Source organism: Anser anser (assembly GCF_964211835.1).
Source record: "Anser anser genome assembly, chromosome: 1".
Taxonomy (NCBI): Eukaryota; Metazoa; Chordata; class Aves; order Anseriformes; family Anatidae; genus Anser; species Anser anser.
Genome location: NC_139720.1, coordinates 183,177,385 through 183,198,220, shown reverse-complemented (window position 1 = coordinate 183,198,220; position 20,836 = coordinate 183,177,385). Strand labels below are relative to the sequence as shown.

Here is a 20,836-nt window from a genome sequence, read left to right as displayed (position 1 = left end):
AGGTCAACTAATTTTGTGTCATTTTCACTAGGACTCTAAATTATTTCCATTAAGCAGCTATTTATAATGACCCACATGACCTCAGTACAGTTCCTGATAAAAAAAACCAACAGTACAGAATACCTTTTCTGGGAAGATTAGCATACAAGTTGAAAATACACAAGTGGAGCTACACATTTATCCTCAAAACCGTTACTGCATACATAAAACAAAATGGCCAGCTCACATGGCTAAAGCTTGAAATATCTGTAGCATCAGTGGCCAAAGTCTATCACAGAGTTTAAGCAGTGAAATTTCATACTTTTCAATGGTACTTAATTCCTTCTACAAAGGACATTTTAGAAGATAAACTCAAATCAAATGAACAACATACTAAGCTTTTTAATGGTTTAATTAAATTGGTATGGATTACAGAGGTTTCTTAATGCGATATTAAAAGCAAAATCCATCCTGAAAACACAGAAAGGTATTGCAAAAAGAAATAGTATCTATTAAAACCCCTCTTTTAGCATGGAATATTTTACTTTTTTTTTTCCTGGAGTTTAAAGCATTCACTTCACTGCCCATCCATTCACTGTCAGTTCAAGATACATAGCCTGGACTGGCATAGACCAGCTTCCCAACAGAACTCAATTGTGCCACATATTAGAGAGCTCAATATGGTTTTCCTGAAATCACTGCTTAAGCTCAGGCAGCTGCTCAAGCCAAATAAGAGCATAAGAAATGTCCTCATGGTCTGGGTCGCTGGCCCAGGTCAGCAGTCCATTCTAGCACTTTATCTCTAATATATCAATTATAGACACTATTTAGGAAGGGCAAAGGAGCCTGGGCAGTTTCTGCAGTCCATCTTACTCACTGTCCATGAGTTTGCCTAAACTCTTGGAGTCTGCTTACACTGTCTGCCTCCATAACCTCCAACAGCAGTGAATTCCTGAAATTCACCTTTTAACCATTTTAAACCAGTCTTCAACTAGTTAAGTGTCTCTAGTTCCTGTACTACGGGATTTGCTGAACAACAGTTCATTCCACCTACCTCCTTCATTATTTTGAGATTTAGCAATTTCCCCTTCTTTTATCCCCAGTCTCTGTAAACTGAGGGATCCCAGTATTTGTAATCTCTAAGACAGCTGCTTCGTCCTCTTGACCACATCCATGGTACCTAAAAACCACATCTGTACTAGCAAAGAGAGCAGTGCTCAGGAACATTCCCAGGTGCTGGAAAAGTCACCTGCAAAGATGAACTACGCTGTAGTAAGTCTTGATCACCATTTGGGTTGATGCCAGCAAGCACTCTCCCAGATGATGCTGCAAACTGTTCCAGGGACCACTTTCAACAGGCAGTTTGCAGACAGATACTCCTTCTGGAGGAAAAAAAATAGTTTACTGGAACAGACTCGTTCCATGACACTTAGCCTCAGTTTCTGGGAACATTCCTGAGCACACTTGAATTACTAATACATAAACACTGCCTGACAGGAGCCTGGAGAAGCATTACAATGCTTGCTCATTTGAAGGACTAGTTAAGGGACATCCTCTTTATCAGCTTTGATAAATCTATTCCTCATCTAAATCAATTTGAGCTGTCTTATTTGACAAATCCACTCTTATAATGCAATAATTCTATATAATTTTTTACAATTTTTATCTCCCCAAAGAAACCCAAATTAAAATATAATTTTATTGTAGCAAAACTAGTATGATTGAGCCCTACAGAGACATGCAACATTGAGTTTGACATACTATCAACAGATGTACCAATAATTTAACAATAATTTCATCTGAAGATCTCATATATGATTTAGCTTTACTACACCAGTGTGAGACGGGATGAAAAAGCATTCAGATCTTGTATCTAAAGAATCAAAGGCAGTACGAATGCTCAAAGAGCAGCATGCTCAATGTTCCCTAGTTTTTATTCAGTTAGCTTTTAACTATCGGCAGGAGAAACTTCGGATGCTTCTGCAGACTGCACTAGAAAGGCAGTTGAACGCTTTTTCAAGTCTTTAGCTTATTTTTAACACCGAAGAAATACTTTTGATAAAAATGGCTGAAGTCAGAAAAAAATAAGACTAAGGATACAAACAACAAAAGATGGGTGGGAGACTTGTGCAGGCAGAGCTGCAGCTACCTGGGCTCAGAGCTGCTCCAATTTAAGGCCAAACATTAATGCTCACCTCCAGAAAGATCTAGAAGTAACTTTTGTCAGCACAACGTGGAGGCTGAAGAAGACAAAATAAGCTTCTTGGAGGTATTCTCACCGCCAATATGATCACAGCAATGGCTTTTAAAGGCAGAATGGTAATCATACTAAATGTAACCAATTCCTACCTTACTAGCCTTTGTCTTTATGGATACTAAATACTTTCTTAAAAACCTAATGGTTTGCTCATGGCAGACGAATATGCAGGTTAACGTTATTTCTTTATTGGAGCAGAGTTGGGGGCAGAAGGGAATTTACAATACAGAGCTAGCTAACCCTTTTGGAATATGCTGGTTTGCAGACTAATTAAATATGGCCCAAAAGCCCATTAATTCCACTGAAACAGCAATTTAAAATGACCCTTCCTTCCATCAGTAAGATGCACACTTCTTCAAGCCTCTCTACTTTTCCTTCCATCCTGCTACCTGAAGCAGTGCTGTGTTAGCAGTTTGCCAAATTTCCAGATAAATTCACCAAGCTGACAGGAAGGAAAGGTAGCACAAGACTCGTGGCATCACAAATGTGTATTTACATCACAGCATGTAGGGAAAAGTTTTCCCCATGTTCTCAGCCACAAAGAAAAAGTGACGAACCATAGGCCCAGTTAGTGGCTGGTCACTGAAGAGAGGACATGCCTGTCTTCCACCACAGGGCTAGCAAGCAAGACTGAAATAAATCCTATAGAAGTCATTGTGAAGCATCAGTAGCAAACTAGGATTAAACCTTGGTGAAGACCCTGCGTGACGTGAAAGACGTGCAGAGCAGGAAGACAAAAAAGTTTAGACTTAATTCATAGGTGTGTTACTCCACTGTTTTAAGGCAACATCTTTCCATAGCAGAAACTACAAAAACAATTAAAACTCCAAATTGTTTCTGTCCCTATGGAGGAAAAAAAGAAGTCAGTCACACATTCCAGTAGGTAAAACGTGAAATAAGTCAACGGTAAATTGGTTTATTAGCTAAAAACTTACCTAATAAAACTACTTAGTAAAAAATGTCTAATAGCAAGTTTTACACATTTTTCTTCTTTTGCTCACCATCATAGACATTCAAAGGCAGCTCTCTATAGAACTCTGTCTAAAAAGGCAAGGCTCCCTCCGCAAATATACACACGCATGGCAAATACACACATGTGCATGATACAGCCAGCCAGAAGTATATTGCTCAAAGGAAATCAACAGTCACAGGCAAAACAGTGCCTCACAACTATTCTGCTGCTTCTGCCAAATACAGACATGCAGTTGATTTGTGGAAGGAGATAGAATTTATTTGAAACAACTACATGTACAAAACATTATTGCTAATATATCGTATATCCAGAGGTAATATTTTTAATTTACTGTTTAGATTCTAGAAGTCTAAACTTAGGTGGAAGTTAAAAAACACTGTCTGTGTCTAGAAGTATACTGATAGTCTTTCACACAGGTACAAAAGAAAAGAAAATCCAAAATTAAGACAGTTGCTAGCCTTCTCCTCAACCCTGCTGCATAAAGATACAAAGACCTACCTAATTTGTGGAAATGCTTGCAGATCAGATTCGAAAAAGATTTATGAAAAAGCATCTAGTTTACCTTACTGCTTGAGGACAATTCTCTCTATTATAAATTATAAGGCCACAGTTTAAATGAATGTATTTATAAAAGGACAGGACTGAAATAGTCGTAACTCTTACGAGCCCACACAAACATTAAGAGATTCGATACAGACAGTCAAATTTTGGTTACAAGTTCAATACTCACAGCCACATTTCAAATTTGTTGTATTAAATTATGTTGCACAAATAAGTGCTTTTATGCTTACAAGCTTCGCTGTCTGTATGAAAAGTTATTAGCTACTGAATATACAACACCATTAAAAAAATATATATTTACTTTTCTGAATACCTGCTGGTTTATTTCTAACCAGCAAAGTCTTACCTGGAAGATCAAAACTATCATTTTAGAGTTACTGGGATACAAGACAAGTACTTTCATATTTGCATTAAAGAAAAATCTATAGATGTCAAGCTCTTTACATCTCTCAAAGATACATTTGTTCTCAAATGCATCCTTCAGTATCAAGGACTATCAGTCTTTTGAAAGGGAAAAGAAAAATGTTAAGTTTGCTAAGTTTTTTAATACTGACCGAGGCTAAAGAAACCAACATAATATACATTAAATATATACTAAATACTTTGTGTCATGTGAAGTTGTGGGATAAGCACAAGTGAGAACCAGAGCTCTTTTCTCTCTGCAGGCTACCACTGCCACAAAGACAAGAAAACCAAAGGAATCAGGCTGACTATCAGTGTAAAGAAATATTTGGAGTCCTTCCCTTTCCCCAGCCACTCACACCTCCCACTAAAGGGGAAGGGAACTGAATGAGTTCCCTGGTATCTTTGTCCAAAAGGAGTTAGTTGCGCTTCGTGAATTTACATATTTTTACAGAATGAGAGAGATCTGGGACAAGTTTTCCAACCAAGTTAAAAGCCTCTGAATATATTTAAGAAAAATGCTAATAGATCTACAGCTAAATATACCAACCAAAAATGCAATCCTTCAGCAGCAAAACCAATTCGTATTCTGGCACACAAACTAAAATAATGAAAAATATGGGGAAGTTACAAATGCAAGGAGAAAGCAAGAAAAAAGCTAGGATATAATACATTAATTTCATCCATAAAAATCTAAAATCTGAAAACCTAAAATCACGTATAATATGAAGAGACAAGAGTATGCCAGATTACAACTGTGGTTAAGGCATATTTCAATGAAATATGTAGTGAGAGTGCTCCTGTACAACAAGAAGGGTTACAAATTGGAGCAAAGTAGTACTGCTGAAAAGCAGAGTTCTGGTTTTCTCTCTGTTTTTGAGGTTTGTTTGCATCTTTTTGGATGTCCCCCCACAACAAACAAAAAAACATCCTGGAAACCAAGAAGGTAAAGCGTCTCAAAACATTTCACTGGACCTCTGAAAACGTAACCTAAAAACAATCACGATCCACTTCTATATGAGCAGAAATAATGTTCTTTTCTGAAGGGGGTTTATCAGGAAAGCTGCAAGAGCCTCAGGCATGATTTTTTGGCTTGGTTTCTTTTTAATCTGAAAACATCTGTATTTAGCATTATTATGGTTATAGGTGCTGAGTCAGTAGCAAATGTTTGTCAGCAAAAATCATAAACAATACTAAAATTGTATCTTTAAACAGTAGTAGAATACAGCAATGTTAAAAATGACAGCAGTGGTTTGTCTAAAAAAATACTGCAACTGAAATTAGCTCAGCAGTACTGATGAGCAGTATTTTCAGCCACAAGGACAAAGGTTTATTCATTTCTGAACATTTTGCAAATTTAGGAAAAAACTGTAGCTAATTCTGACTTCAATTTTTTTTTTTTTAATCCCCAACTAAGACTGTTTAAAGGGTGGTACAGTCTCGCCTTTTGTAAGATGTATGCTGCACCTTTAACAGCCTGCCTGCAACAAGATTATAAAAGGGTGTATTTCTGGAAAAGGAAAATAAAACACAATCCCCAACTTCCAGGCAGAGCCACATTTATGCTCTGTCATTAGCGCACAATCACAATTTTCTCCACTAACCGCTCCAATCAAGACGTTAATTAGCGCCACGCTTCAATCCAGCATCCCGTTTCAAAAGCCTTAGCACTTGGACTTACTGTTGCTCGCATCCTTTTATTTCTCTCATTCAACTGGTGCTACCCCAGTGACAAAGGACGAAGGAAGATTCAAGTCACCACTCCGGATGCTCCAGCCCGGTCCATTCACTACATGCGGAGGCGATCTTCGGTGATGTGCTGGGCGCTGCCCCCCCTTAGCAGGGCACCTTACCCTGACCGCCACCGAGGATCTCCCTTTACCTTGCTCTCTAGCATCCACGGAGCATGCGGAGGCAGGATGCGAAAGGTAGGATCAATTAACGGTATAGTCAGCGATACCTACCTCAAGCCTTCCTTCCTATCAAATTAGCCAACGTACAGTGAGCTTCCTGCTGTACACGAATGTATCATGTCACTATAGCAACTAAATCAACAAATAGCTGCTGCAGCATCTGCTTCTGGGTCATCTCACGTCAGTCAACAGAAGGCTCGGGCTTAAGAGAACAAAGCTCCCAAATACATTCCCTCTTAGAAGCGCGTTTTTGGGTTAGCCTCCCGATTCCCAGCTAGGGTACACCAGCTAGGAACAAACCCGCTTCTGACTTTATACTTGGATACGTGATGCAGCTCGTGAGCGAAGAAGCCTGAAAGGAGGGGGGTAAGGAACAATTTAGAAGAGAGTGAAAAATACAGCAAAGAAGTAATCAACCGGTTTTTATTGTGCTTGTTCTGTAACACTCTGTTACTCCATGCTGTGCATTTATTTGCTACATTAGGAGGCGTGGAAAGAAAAAAACAGGTTTCCCAATTTTGCTTTAAAATTTCCTATTTACACACATCTGCCTGGAGTAATACTGTCACCAGAAATACCTTTTATTAGGTATTAATATTTAAGATGTTGCAGGTGCTGACAAAGATGTTTTCCCCTCTATTAGTCTCCACTAAAGAGCGGAACTGAACCGAAAACATCCAATATTAATTTCTGACGATTTAGCATCTGCTGTCTGTAATCCCAACCATAGCAGGGGTCCACTGGCATGCTCTCACCTGTAGAAAGACGGCTAGGTAGGGGAAAATGCTCAACCCTCCCTCCCTGTAATTTGAGAAATTACTTCAAATACTAGATAAAACTTCAAGCATAACCTTATACAAAAGTCCTAGTCCATAAGCAGACATGAAAGATGAAAGTGCATCGCAACAGCCTGGTACCTGGAATGTGAGAACGTTAGATTACCAACTGGATGTTGCCTGAGGTGTAGAAAATTAAAAAAATATTTGGACAGTAATGTCCAAACGTTATATAAAGGGGCTCAAGCCTACAGCCCAGTTAAAACAAAGACGTAACTTTCCAATAGTCAAGTTCAAGTCACATTCCCAATGTTTCATCAGCAAAAAATTCTTTAACAAGTAAAAGTTTTCCAGGCTCAAGAGAAATTTCATATCCAACATCATTTCATTACTGAAAATATTTATTTTTTGTTTTAAAAGGGGCTGTTTTCATTCTAAGTACAAGGAAAATTTTGTTACAAGGAAAATTATGTCTGCTTTGGTTCCTTAGAGCATGGTCCAAAGAAAAGGGAAAACTGGACATAAGGTCAGGGTAACTCTACAACAGTTCTGATGTTGACTTCTTGTGATTTGTGGCTTCATCTATGCCATGTCTTCATGTCCCTAAAAGTTACTGATCAAAGAACACTGCAATACTTCAGGGTTGTTATTCATTAGCAGCACAGGAATTGACAGATGGAATCACATCTGTGGTCCAGCCAAGGTGATCTCAGTTACAAACGTAGCACAAGTCACTTTTCCATTGATTATGTTCAAAATATGCTGTCCCTATAACGATGCTAATGAGGCTAAGGACGACTCTTTTCCAGGATGAAACCCACTAACGTTTAGAAAACTGATTAAATGGAAAAATGCAAAAGAGCTATTTAATAGGTATTACAGACAGCATAAGAATATAAATTAAGAAAAAACACCAACACCTGATAAAAAGCTGGATTAAAACAGTGTCTTAAGCCTTTGGCAATTCAAAACAATTCCAAGAATTTCATGCTTGTCAGGAATATCTAATTCTGTCTTAAAGTCATCTTTCATAAATTTCTCTAGCTCCATCTTTTTTTTAGACTTTCTCCTTTCCCGTTTATGCTGGCTAATAACCAATAAAGAGTTCCGAAAACTTTGAGTTCTGTGCTATATCATGTCAACTCATGGCTAAAGACACAACATTTCTGTGGTATCTATAAGGAAAAGTAACACTAGAATTTTGCCTTAAGTCCTCGTCTGCTTTTACTATGAATGATAGAAGAAAACAGGCTTCTCATCCTTATTCACAAATGTCCTACAGACATTTTTCATTACCCACGTGACATTATTCAATGCCCTTAATAATAAAGTTCTAAAACCTTACTGTTGTCCACCAAGGTTATTTGAGCAAATTTCAATTTATGGATTTCACACAACTGAACAGTTCTCTACCCTAGCATCTGCTAAGACTGACTGATAACCTAGAGGAATCTAGCTGCTCTACATATGGAGATTAACACTTCCTAATGAAAAAAACAGAAAAGTAAAGATTATTAACAAATCTTGATTTGGGGGACTATGGAGGAAATCTGTAGAACTCATACATCCCCCGTCACCTCTTCCACACGAAGAGCAGAGCCTTCTTCACGTGAAAGATGAGCTGAAAACTGATCACAGGATAAAAAAAAAATAGATGGTTTGGAGAGCTGAAGCCTTGTTCTGTAAAAATAGAAAGTCTTCTGAGAAGAACCAGTAAAAAGATAAACGTTGAAATCTGCATCTTATGTCACCGACAAACACGTCCAAGACTTGTTAGTGTCTATGTATAACAGTGTCAGTGTATGTTCTACAAGTGCCTTTGTCTCTTGCTTTATTGCGGAAAAATATTTACATTTTTTATCTACTTTGTCTCTGTTTTGTCTCTTCTCTTCTGCATTCCATGATTCTCAAAGCTTGGCTAAGCAAAGTTTTATTTGTCTCGTTTACAGCAAACCCAATCTGTTTCATTAGCATAGAAACAGGCTGTGGTTAGTGGATAGCGCACAGAAGATTTGCTAGTTAAAATAATCCAACTGTAATATCTTTAAATCACGAAAAATAAAAATGTAAGGGTAACAGAAGTGTTTCAAAGGATCTGGATAATGAAACCGACACACATTTTGTGTTTCAAAGTTTTAAGCTAATCCTTGTTTACAGGGAATTAGAAAGAAATTGTGTTAGGGCCAGTCTCTGAACTCTGGAAATTTCTGAGGCATCTGGTCCCGGCCAGCGGTTAGAAACATCAAATTCTGTAAATAAAAACTAGAAGACTTGAAGCAGATTATTTTTATTTCACCACGGTTTGTTGAAGTCCGCTGGACTAGAGCTTCATAATGCTAAGCAAAACTGGATGAGGGACAGAGCTCATATTATACGAAGTGGTAAGGGCTAAGCTTCCAGCTAATACTTAATATACTGGGGATAGACAGTCTCCTCAATAGGCACTTTCCATAAATCTGCTTTATTTGCAACAATCTGAAGCAGAATCAGGGAACAAACTTCCACTGAAGTTGTACCCAGATGGATTAAAAAGGTAGAGGACTGCCAATTTAATTTTGGAAAACTAATTTAACAGAGATTCTTGTCTTAAGTGAAAGTGACAAAAAAACCAACCATCTTCCTGTTGCTCAAGAAGCTACAGATATATAGATGTTTAAATGCTTAGAAAAATCAAAAAATTCTTGTGTTATAATTCCTGTACTTTGACTGCAAGCTGTACCAGCAGTTGCCACGTAAAGTACTCCGCCAAATACATGTTATTCGGTGTTCCATTGGGCAAAAGCCTACTTTTTTTAAAAACCCCAGTCTCTCTGAATCTGTTGTGTTGATCTTAATGGTGGGAAGATCTTAATTTGCTGGTTAGCACACATTTAAAACAAGCTCAACTATTGTACCATCATTATAGAGTTGCTAGTATTTTGCCTCCATACAATACCTAACAATCAATAAAAAAACCCTACAAACATTATAAAAGCTAGCAGAGATTAAGAAATGGAGGTAAACAGTTCAAAACTATTCAAGTGATGATGCAAGTCAATGGCATTCTTCACCCAAAAGAATTTCTTTGTCCAGATATTACTGACATGTCTGAAGACATGTGCAACCGGTTTGGCATTTATGAGAAACAATATACAAGATTATAAAGCAGTCATAATCAACCTTTGGCCTAACAGCTGAACACATTATTTCAGAAAGGTCATAAAGCTACGACTGATTCTCCCTACGTAGGCTGAGGCAGAGCCTTTTCAGCACGTATCTTGACCTCCTTCAGGCTTCTGAAGCACAGATGGGAAACATACTCTACTTCTCCCCCTTGCCACCAAGAAGTTACATCACCATTGGGTTACTGGTGGAGATGCTCACCAAGTACGCAGCAGCTGTGCTGATTCTGGCTGTGAATTCTATATTCTGCAATTTATATCAGAGTTATTTCAATCAATATTAAATGATGGGAGAGAAGATATGACCTTCTCCTTTTCTCCATATCTCGACAAAGACATTTTAGGTTACAGAACTCAACTGAACAACAACTAAGAATTTGAATTAAAGTATAAATATCCTTTAAAAAACAATTCCTCTCTTGCAATGCAATTGTAAAATTAAAGGAAAAAAATAAATAAGATGAAACAGAGTATGGACATTCGTTTTCTAAGGAGTTTACAAAATCTGAAAATTATGTAAGTCATTGGTTAATGAAGTACATGGACTAGAAGAGAATTCTGTATTTCCCAATGTTACTGATGACAGCTCAGATTCCTATTTGGTGGTACAGGAATAAGGTGAAAGCCCACAGGATTAAAGACTGCTATTTAAGGTAGAAATGTTAAATCCAGACCACAATATGAAGTGCCAAAAGAAGAACTATACTCTAAAGTTATTCAAAATAGGATTTCCTCAAAAAAAAAGTATAGTATGAGTTTCACTGTCTAGCTTCTGAAGTAGTTTTTTTTTTTATTTCCCTCTCCCAAAAGTGCTCCCCATACATACAGTTTTGTGCAGATCTGTGTATCAAAACACTGTGTGACAACACCAACCAGAGTTAGAAAAGAAATTGAAGGCTCTGGCCTTTAATTCTCAGGTTGGGAAGGCTTGGTCAGTCCTGGACCAGGGGGTCAGTGGGAGGAATCACTACAGCCCGTAGATCTTTCCTATGTCTTTTCTCCTCTACTTTCAAACAGAAAGGAAGAGAAATTAGAGCCAAAGGCCATTTTTATTATGGCGCATAAACCCCAATCTACTTCCTTCCACTTCTTCCTGAAGAATGTAATTCTGTCTGCTCTATAAAATGTATAATTCTGGAATATGCAGAAGGTTAGATGGACTTTGCCCAGTTAAAAATTGAGAAATGTCTTAATCACCAGGAAAAACAGGTTTTAGCTAGCAAGGGATGTACTTCAGATGACTTGTTTGCAAAGAGTCTAATTCTCACATACTTTAAGAGTTGAATTTCTGCAGTTAAAAATAACTTTGCAAAGCAGTTGCATTTTTTTCTACAATTTACGAAGAGATTACAATATCCATCTTCTGAGAGGGAGCCTGAAGAACCCGATGTAAGCAGTAAGGGCAACTTTGTAGGATGCTGGTTTGACTCCAGTTTACCTGACGCCAAGTGTCCCATGGCACAAAGAGGAGCCATCAACATGCCCGAGTCCAGGAGAGGAATACAAGTCTTACTGATAGAGGAGCACAGACTCAGGAACTGGGTCCACTTGCAACAGACCTCAGAGAGGAACTGGCCTACCTCAATGCTTGCAGCTCCAGGCAACTTGCACCTTCTCATCTCATTAAAAGAAGCACACAGATCTTTAGTCACCTTCCTAAAATAAGGAAGAGATCATCTTCCAGACATGCTTACTACTCCCTGTTGGCTGTATTAGCAAGAAAGAATGACTAATGCTGCCTTTGAGTCTGATTTTCCCATGTCATCCAAATCTCCCAAATGTCAGCTTCTAGAAGAGATTCATTCCACAGGGGGAACCCCTGCCCCAAGTACCTTGGGAGGAATCTAACCATATCAGAGACCAAAACTGATTCAGGATTCACAGCATGCAAATTAAATCAGACATTTAGAGAGTAAGAGGAGGACTATTCAAAGAAGTTTTATGAGGTTATTTCATTCCATGAATTTTCATGCTGAACACAAGTAGGAAGACTTGGACTACATAGCCTTCACTCCTGTTCCTACTTTCTTTTTTTCAGTAAATACTAAAATAAATATATTTGGAAGCAAATTTAAATTGTATAGTAAATCAAATGCTACTTTTTGCTTGCTACCCAAGAGCAGCACAGTATTCATACATAACTAAACCCAAAAGAGTTTTGAATCCTCTCACTTGCTCCTGAGAATGACAGCCTCTTCTTGGAAATGTAAAGCAAAATTTTAGTGCATTTGCAATCAAAGATGCAGCTTAAATACACAAGAGAAAAATCTGTTCTCAAAGACAACAAGAAGTCTATGCTTAACTGAGACAAAACTTCTCTCTTCCTGACCAAAAGAATACGAGCAACTCAGACACAGCAAGGATATAGTAACCTTGAGGCATCAAAACTTACATCCTCAGGGCCTTTTTTTTTTTTTTTTTTTTTTTTTTTTAAAATCATAACCAGCAACAACTTCTATGGAAAATACTTTTTTGTATATGGAATGTCCCATACAAGTTTGATTATGTATTTTCCAGTGATGACTGCTACACAAAAGTACTAATCAACACTGGGAAAAAAATGAAGCCTGATAATCAGCTTCCATATGCTGGAGCTGCAGCATTATATGCAGAAGAGTTCCAATGATTTCAGTGAACATAATTCTGTTACATTTCAATGCTATGAAGTCACTGAAGGATGGAAGAATAATTGTCAACTAAAACAAGCTTTAATGAACCCCCTCTAAGTTAGACTTATCTGCCAATTCAATGGAGACAAAGGGGATGTAAAAAAAAAAAAGACAGAAGCAGCCACGCATGTTCTCTGTGAAATCAAAACAAAGATAAAGGAAAGGAAAACAGAACAATATGGAAAGCTGTGAAAACACTTATAACATTGTATGTTGTTAAACAACTTTTAACACAGATTTTTTCTTATAGAGGAAAAAGATCATGAAACATATGCAGTTCTAGGCTTGATTTTCAGCAGCAAGGCAAAAACAAAGCAAGCTGGAACTTGATAATGTACCATATGCTTTTCAGAAACAGAAGCATCAGACCTAAAACTGAAGAAAAGCATTTAGTAACCTAGTTCAGATCTTCGTTACATTTCTTCTGTAACTCCACATATGCAAACAAGTAATTAAAAGGCCAAAAAAAGAGGATTCTTAGAATTACTTGTTTTTATAGCTGTCTATTACTCTGCTGAAGACTGCATTAAAAGGTTAATGTAACTTCAAGATCAAAAGTCTTAACGTTTGAAGAAAATCATTTCAGAAGTAACTTGTAGATTTAATGCTAAATACCTATTTCAGTTCAAAGAATTTGCACTTAAACTCGCATGCTGTGTATATACACGCACACCATATATATCACACACAAACACAGCGGGATTTTTAGAAATCCCACTAAGCATCTAAACACCTGAATAAAGTTTGGAAGGTAAGTGACCAGCTTCACAGGCTGGAAGTACTACTTTATGACTATGTCTTGCTGAGAAATAAAGCTGACTGAAGGTGAGGCACTTCGTGTCCCATTCCCCAAAGAAAAGGGAACAGCACCCTGCGTAGCCCATTACCTGTTAACTATCTGTGGTTTTGGTAATAAAGGACATCAAATTTATACAGGGATGTCTCACTGCAACTATTAGTTTTAGTGGGAAGATGCAAAGAAGGCCCAGAACTCCAGGGTTGCTGCAAACTTGTGTCAGCAATTTACTGCTTTGCCTTGGAAGTGCACTGGGTGCAGTAGAAACTTTCCAGAACAATTTAACTTCCATCTAATATTAAGAAAACAACATCTGTTAAAGAAAGTTTGAACTCTTTTCTCCCTGTTCTCCTCTGTAATTAATCTACCTCCCCCAGTGAACCAGGACTGTCTGCATCTTTCCTGTCCAACCTCAATACGCAGTAAACCTCACTGCAGTAGTTACCCTTACATGAAAAATCCCTAAGCACTTCTCTCCTCACACCGTGCTTTCTCAGTGTCACTTGGATTTTCTCAACTCCTTATGGGTCTTTCCCATACTTACTCATCACCAAGGTTTAAGGAGTGCATTACATGTTAAACACAGTGGTGAGAAGGGGCAAAAATCAATGTGTAATAGAGAGGAAGGAGCTAATGGGCTCAGTCTCCGCTCTTCCTTTTCCCCAGTTTTGTCCTATGAAACTAATAGCAGTTTCTGTGGGACACAAAAAGAGGCGGTCTCCCACAGCAGCACAGAATAGCATGCAAATGTCAACACAGAAGCTGCAATATCCAAATTAAACTCCCCACGTTTTCTGCCAGTACATGCACACTACTCCAACTTTGTGAATTGTTTTGTTTTAAAACGTGGTGGAAAGTTACAGCTTCAACCTGATCAAACACTTTCTACTATTTGAAGCATATGACCTTTCATCTTAACGTGCTCAAATATTTGTACTGCTATTTCAAAGTTCTGCTAGCAGTTTAAACTTAAGTATTTGAAATAGATCTTGAAGATATGAACTGTTCTAGAAAAGTACCTAGCAGCCTGTGTCTTTTTGGTAACTCGGTTATAGTTACTACTGCATCCAGTCGCATGACATTCAACCCCATTCAGTGCCGGGTCCTGCACTCGGGTCATAACAACCCCACATGGTGGTACAGGCTTGGGGAAGGGTGGCTGGAAAGCTGCCCGGCAGAAAAGGACCTCGGGGTGTTGGTTGACAGCTGGCTGAAGATGAGCCAGCTGTGTGCTCAGGTGGCCAAGAGGGCCAATGGCACCTTGGCCTGCATCAGTAGTGTGGCCTGCAGGATGAGGGAAGTGACTGTCCCCTTGTACGGAGCACTGGTGGGACAGCACATTGTCTCTGTTCAGTTTTGGGTCCCTCACAAGAACAATACTGAGTTGCTGGAATGCGTTCAGAGACTAGCAACAGAGCTGGTGAAGGGACTAGAAAACAAGAGTTACAAGAAGTGGCTGAGGGAAGTGTGGTTATTTAATCTGGAGAAGAGGAGGCTGAGGGGAGAACCCATTGCTCCCTACCAACTACTTGAAAGAAGGTTGTTGGTCTCCTTTCTTAGGTGACAAATGGGAGGAATCAGCCTCAACGTGTGCAAGGGGAAGTCTAGATTGGATGTTAAGAAGAATTTCTTCATGGAAGGGCTGGTCAAGCTTTGGAAAGGGCTGCCCAGGGAAGCATTAGAGTCTCCATCCCTGGAGCTGTTCAGATGTGTGGACGTGGTACTAAGGGACATGGTTTCATGATGGCACTCAGTAGGTCAGGTTGATGGTTGGACTTGGTGATCTTGAAGGTCTTTTCCAACCTCAAGATTCTACAATTCTACTGTGTTTTAAGTTGCGTATACTGCATAATTAACTACTGTAAGATTTAACTTTACATATGATGCAAAGACAGTGGGGGTTCACCTTTTCACAGCTGAACAAGAAGTTACAAGTTTTAAGATACAGCCAACATTTAACATAGGAAATACCAACATATAAACAAAAATATTAAAATTAGTATTTTTCTAGTAGGCTTTCATTACTTTTTCAGCCAGGAATGACTGCTACTAATTAGAAAAATTAGTCCAACCCACGAAAACAAAAACATTTATATACACAAAGTACAGCTCTGAATTTTAATTGTGGGGGCTCATTTAAGTTCCACCAGCAGTGTAGATCATGTTGTAGGTTACGCAATCCAACATGATAATGTTGTTACAAAAGGAACTGGAGATAGATGCAGCTTTTGTAGTTTAAGCAAGTAACACCTATAGAATATCTGTATTATAGCTAAGGAAGTAAGAGACAGTTTCAAAAAGATGAGCAACTCCATTGTGAAGACTACAGCCTTCACACTTCTTGTAACCTCAGAGTTGTAAAAACAACAAAAAAAACAAACTAGTATCCAGGTTGAAATATTTTTCAAAACTCAGAGTTACAGTGTTTTGTACTTGAATACATACTGCTTTCACTAGAGTATCATAACATTGTTATGCATGTATTATAAGATGCTTGTAATTACATAATGGTCTGGCTGCCATTCCTCTGAAGTAAGTCTTAACTGGTCAACCTTGACAGAGGAAGCAGTACCTTTAATTCTGGATTGCCTGTGTTTTAGATACAGAAACCATTTTCTACTTAGTGATGACTTTTACATCACCAGATGTAAAAAGGGTTTCCAGTAAAGTTTCCTGCCACTGAATAAGTGCATCTGCAAATTCTTCATGAGTCATGTATCAGATGCAAAGTAAGGACAGAAAACGAGTCATAACTTTCACTAGTCATTGTGGAACAAAGACAGAAGGCAACACGGTGGTATAACTGTTGGTTATGAAAAGACAAAAATGACTATTGATCATAGAAAGTCTGCCCAATACTTTCTGAAAACCTTTTAAAAAACATGGAAACCCAAAACACTAGCACTATCAGTTCCACTTTAGACAGTATTCTTAATGAACAACTTTTTTAAAAACAAAACCCACCTACAGCATGTACGTTTTTCCTTTAAGATTAACAGAAACCCCCATAACTTCATTCTTCGAAAAAATTCTTTGCTTGTTTTCCAGTTTTAATCTTGCTTAGTAGGAGAAAAAGCAGCAGCATTTTAATGAAAAACTATCCCCAAAAGAACATTTAGGCACATATGACTCGAAATTCTACCCCATTACAGAGGAAGTCCGACAGCACAGCTTCCTAACGTTATTTTTGGAGAAGGCAGAACAAGCACCTCAGCCACTATTATCTTTGAAAGGTCATGGTGATTAGGGGAGGTTCCCAAGGACTGGAAGAAACAAATGTCACTGCAATCTTCAAAAAAAAAAAAAAGGGGGGGCAAGGAGCAGGATCCAGGGAGCTACAGGGGCTGGTCAACATCACTTTAATCCCCGGAAAGATGAAAAGATGAGAGAGCAAGTCTTCCTAGAAGCCATTTCTAAACACATCATGGATTAAAAAAAGGTGATTGGGGGTAGCCAGCATCGACTCACAAAGGGGAAGTCAAGCCTGACAATTCTGTATAGTCTTCTACCATGAAATTACTAGCCTTGTGGATGAAGGGAGAGCAGTAGATACTGTTTATCATGACTTCAGCATGGTTTTTGACACTGTCTCATATAACATCCTTATACGAAAGCTGATGAATTACAGATTAAACAGGCAGTGAGGTGGACTGAGAACTGGCTGCACTGCCAGCCTCAAAGGATTGTAGAGCAGCAGTGCAAAGTCCAGCAGCAGGCCTTTCGTTAGTTGTCTACTTCAGCAGCTGGTACCGAGGCAGATACTGCTTACTATCTTCAATGAAGACCTGGATGACGGGACAGAGTACACCATCAGCAAGTTTGCAAATAGTACAAAGTCAGGAGGAATGGTTGATGCACCAGATGGCTGCACTGACATCCAGAGAGACCTTGACAAGCAGAAGAAATGGACCAGCAGGCATCCTGAAGTTCAACTGTGGGAAATGCAAAGTCCTGCCCCTGGAGAAGGACAATCCCATGCAACAGTACACACCATCAGCTTACTGACTGGAAAGTAGCTTTACAGAAAAGGACCTGAGGTTCCCAATGGACAGGTTGAATGTGAACCAGCAATGCACCCTCATGGCAAATGATGCCAACAGCTTCCTGTGCTGCATAAGGTAGAGCACTGCCAACAGGTCAAGGAAGGTGATCCTTCCCCAGTCAGACGTGGTACTAGGCCCAGTCCGTGGCTCCCCAGTACGAGAGAGACATGGAGGTATTGGAGAGTCCAGCAAAGGGCTAGATGATGAAAGGACCGGAGCATTTGACATGTGAGAAGAGGCTGAGAGCGCTAGGATTGTTCAGCCTGGAGAAGAGGAGGCTCAAGGGAGGATCTTGTTATTAGTATGTATGAATACCTGAGAGGGGTAATAAACAAAAGTCTTCTCAACAGTGAAATCTAACTTCTAAATCTATCCTCTTAAACTAAAAGAGGACAGATTTAGACTAGACATTAGGAGGAAATTCTTCACTGTAAGGGTAGTGAAGCACTGGAACAGGTTGCCAAGTTGTGGAAGCCCCATCCCTGGAAGTGCTCAAGGCCAGGCTGGATGTGGCCTTTGGCCAACCTGATCTAGTGGGTGGCATCCCTGTCTATGGCAGGGGGGTTGGAATTAGGTGATCTTTAAGGTTCCTTCCATCCCGAGCCATTCTATGACGTGTATGAATACCTGAAAGGTGGGAATAAACAAAACAGTCTTCTCAACAGTGCCCAGTGAAAGGACAAAAGAGTGAGCACAAACCAAAATAAGAACTTCCACTGAAATGTAAGAAATTATGCCACTGTTCCCCAGTATTCAACCGCCCTCACTAACTGCCAGAAAGGCTGTGGAGTCCCTTACGCTCATGGATGTGTAAAACCCAACTGGGCATGGTCCTGCATGACCTGTTCTAGTCGACCCTGCTTTGGGTAAGGGGAAGTTTGACTACATGAGCTCCAGAGTTTGCTTCCAGCCTCAAGTAATCTGCTATACATCTATGAGAAGTTTTGAATAGTAGTATAAAGACTATTTACATATGGGTAAAGAAAAGAAATGGTGGTGGAGTGCTTAACTTTATGTAGGCATGCTTTATTCTCTTGTTTGCAAGGCTTTAAAATTGAACTTTTCAAGGCAGATCATGCAAGAAAACAGTAACAGTTCTTTCCTTACATGCTACAGATTACTACTTCTAAAATTCAGTATCTGAAAGCGGAATTGGGAGAGAAAGCAAGACTGAGTATTGTCTCTTCCCTTTGTTCTGGAGTTTTCTGTCTGTGCCTTTATTAAATGGGACTTACCAGCTTTCTCTGTAAATAAGCTTCTACAATGTAAAGATCTTACCACGGCCCAAAAACAATTTTGGGAACTGCTGCAATCCCTGCTCCAGTCTCATTTTAGATCTCTTCTGTATTTTTACCCTACAAAACAATTCCCCTCATAATTTCTTCTTCTGCATAAAGATCAAACACAGGAACAGCAGACTAAGAGCCTTTCCTGTATCATCAAATGCAGTCTCCTGCTATAACAGGCAGTGATCTCAATCTGTTCAGATACTCCAAGACACTTAGGTTTTGTTTGTTTGTTTTATCCCTTTTCTCCCCCTGGAAGCTGTTCCAGAATCATGCTTCTCTTGGGCCTAAAATATTCTCAAGTTAAAGATATAGAAGATATATGTTTTTGCTAACACTTTTTTTTTTTTTTTTAATTTTATCTCCCTCTGGAGCTGACACTTCTCAAGTCTTCCAAAACCACATTTGTAATTTTTTTTCTTAGCCATCAGCTTGACCGTTTCTGCCTATCAAAATATAAGAAGTGTCCAGGCAGACACTAACAAACAAAAGCAAGTCCCAGCATTCAAAATACTCAGTTGTAAGGAAGAAAGTCAGTCTAGAGGCCAAAGTTGTTAGCATATGTGTCTGAGCTAATAAGCTCTATCATAAGGGGAGGCTTATTAAGCTCAACAAGGTCACGTGGCAATGTAAATATATAGCTTCTAAATTAAGACTCAGGCATTGCTGGACTGCTTGGCAGCTGTCTAGTCCCATCTTTCTATGAAAATTTTCTTTCAGAAGACAGGTTTTCTGCTTCATGCTCCTAACAAATCTCTTCTCTGCACAAGCTCTATCTTCACCCCAACCTCTAAAATACATGTATGACCAGAGTTGCACAAAAATAGGAGGCTATCTTTTACAGTGTCAATATGTCAATGACACTGTTGGAAGAAGGAAAAAAGATACTGAAGTTTTCTTACCTGTTGTGCTCCATCACCGCTAACAATAGGGGAAGTTAGAAGAGGGATTTCACTACTTATAATCGAAGTGGTATCCAGTAATGGTGGGTGTTCTGCCATCATTGATGGTTCACAAATTCACAAGATCACCTGCAAAGAAAAAGTTATTCAAATGGTTATACTATATACGTATTTCTGAATTGTTACCCTTCAAAAATAGTCTTTTTTTTTAAATTAAAGTTACACACACCTTTAAAAAGTACGTTGCCACAATATTCCAGCAATTATGCAAACTGGAAGATGTTTCATGAACTATGATAAACTGTGCTTACAGAGGGTAGGTTTAGACCCCCTCTAGTGGCTAGACCTTAGAAGAGCCATCAAAGCCTTTTGAGTCAAGAAACTTTTTTTTTAAACTTTGACTATAAAGGAAGATTTTTGTCGAAGTTTGACCGTCACTGGTTACAAAATGCTTGTTGGAAAGATATGAAAACAAAGCAGTTGCCTTAGAACTTCAATATATAGTGTTCTTGTTTATGTGAAAGTGGTATAAACAGATCTAAGAACAGGGACAGCAGCGCTACTATTTTTTGTATCACCAACCTACTTTTTCTAGTATTACATCAAACAAGACACTTCTTTTAGGGACAACTGATATGTCCAAGTGAGAAAAATGAATTAAAAAGTTTCTGCACAATCTTACTATCTGTACTTAAAAAAAATAAATTAACCCTGGAATTAAAGCAATGTTGTTTTGATAAACAGTGGGCAACCCTTTAACAGCTTTACCAGTAGCTAAAACTTGCAAGAAAAAACAAACACAAACAAGAGGTCAATGAAAGCAGTGACCACTTCAACTCTGATGAGTGTCAAGTAACAGAGAAACACCCAGCTGAATTTTGCTTTCTGTTAGTATCCGTGACATTAACCAGCCATAGTATATTATGTATTGGTGTGGTATGAAGAATTAAGACCAGAAAAGCTAAAAGTTACAATTTAATCATACATACTTCCTGTGTGAAAAATCTAACAAACTGCTTCTGAAATTCTACTTCATTTTAAAGTTAAAAAAACTTTCAAAAAACTAAATCAGATTACACTGATTTAGTGTACTGGTCTTAACTCTGCCCCAACCGGAT

General features: G+C 38.7%; 1 protein-coding gene across 3 annotated transcripts in view; it reads right to left on the bottom strand.

The window, feature by feature from the left end:
• FNDC3A (fibronectin type III domain containing 3A) overlaps nucleotides 1-20,836 on the bottom strand; it is a 118,911-nt gene that overhangs the window by 82,726 nt on the left and 15,349 nt on the right. For 2 of the 3 annotated variants that reach the window (XM_083821616.1, XM_083821617.1), the window contains exon 2: nucleotides 19,719-19,847. In XM_083821616.1, coding sequence (XP_083677742.1) covers nucleotides 19,719-19,820 — 102 coding nt within the window. In that variant the 5' untranslated portion in view covers nucleotides 19,821-19,847. Of the gene's footprint in view, nucleotides 1-19,718; nucleotides 19,851-20,836 lie in introns of those variants that run through there. The other variant, XM_083821619.1, reaches the window with a different exon arrangement.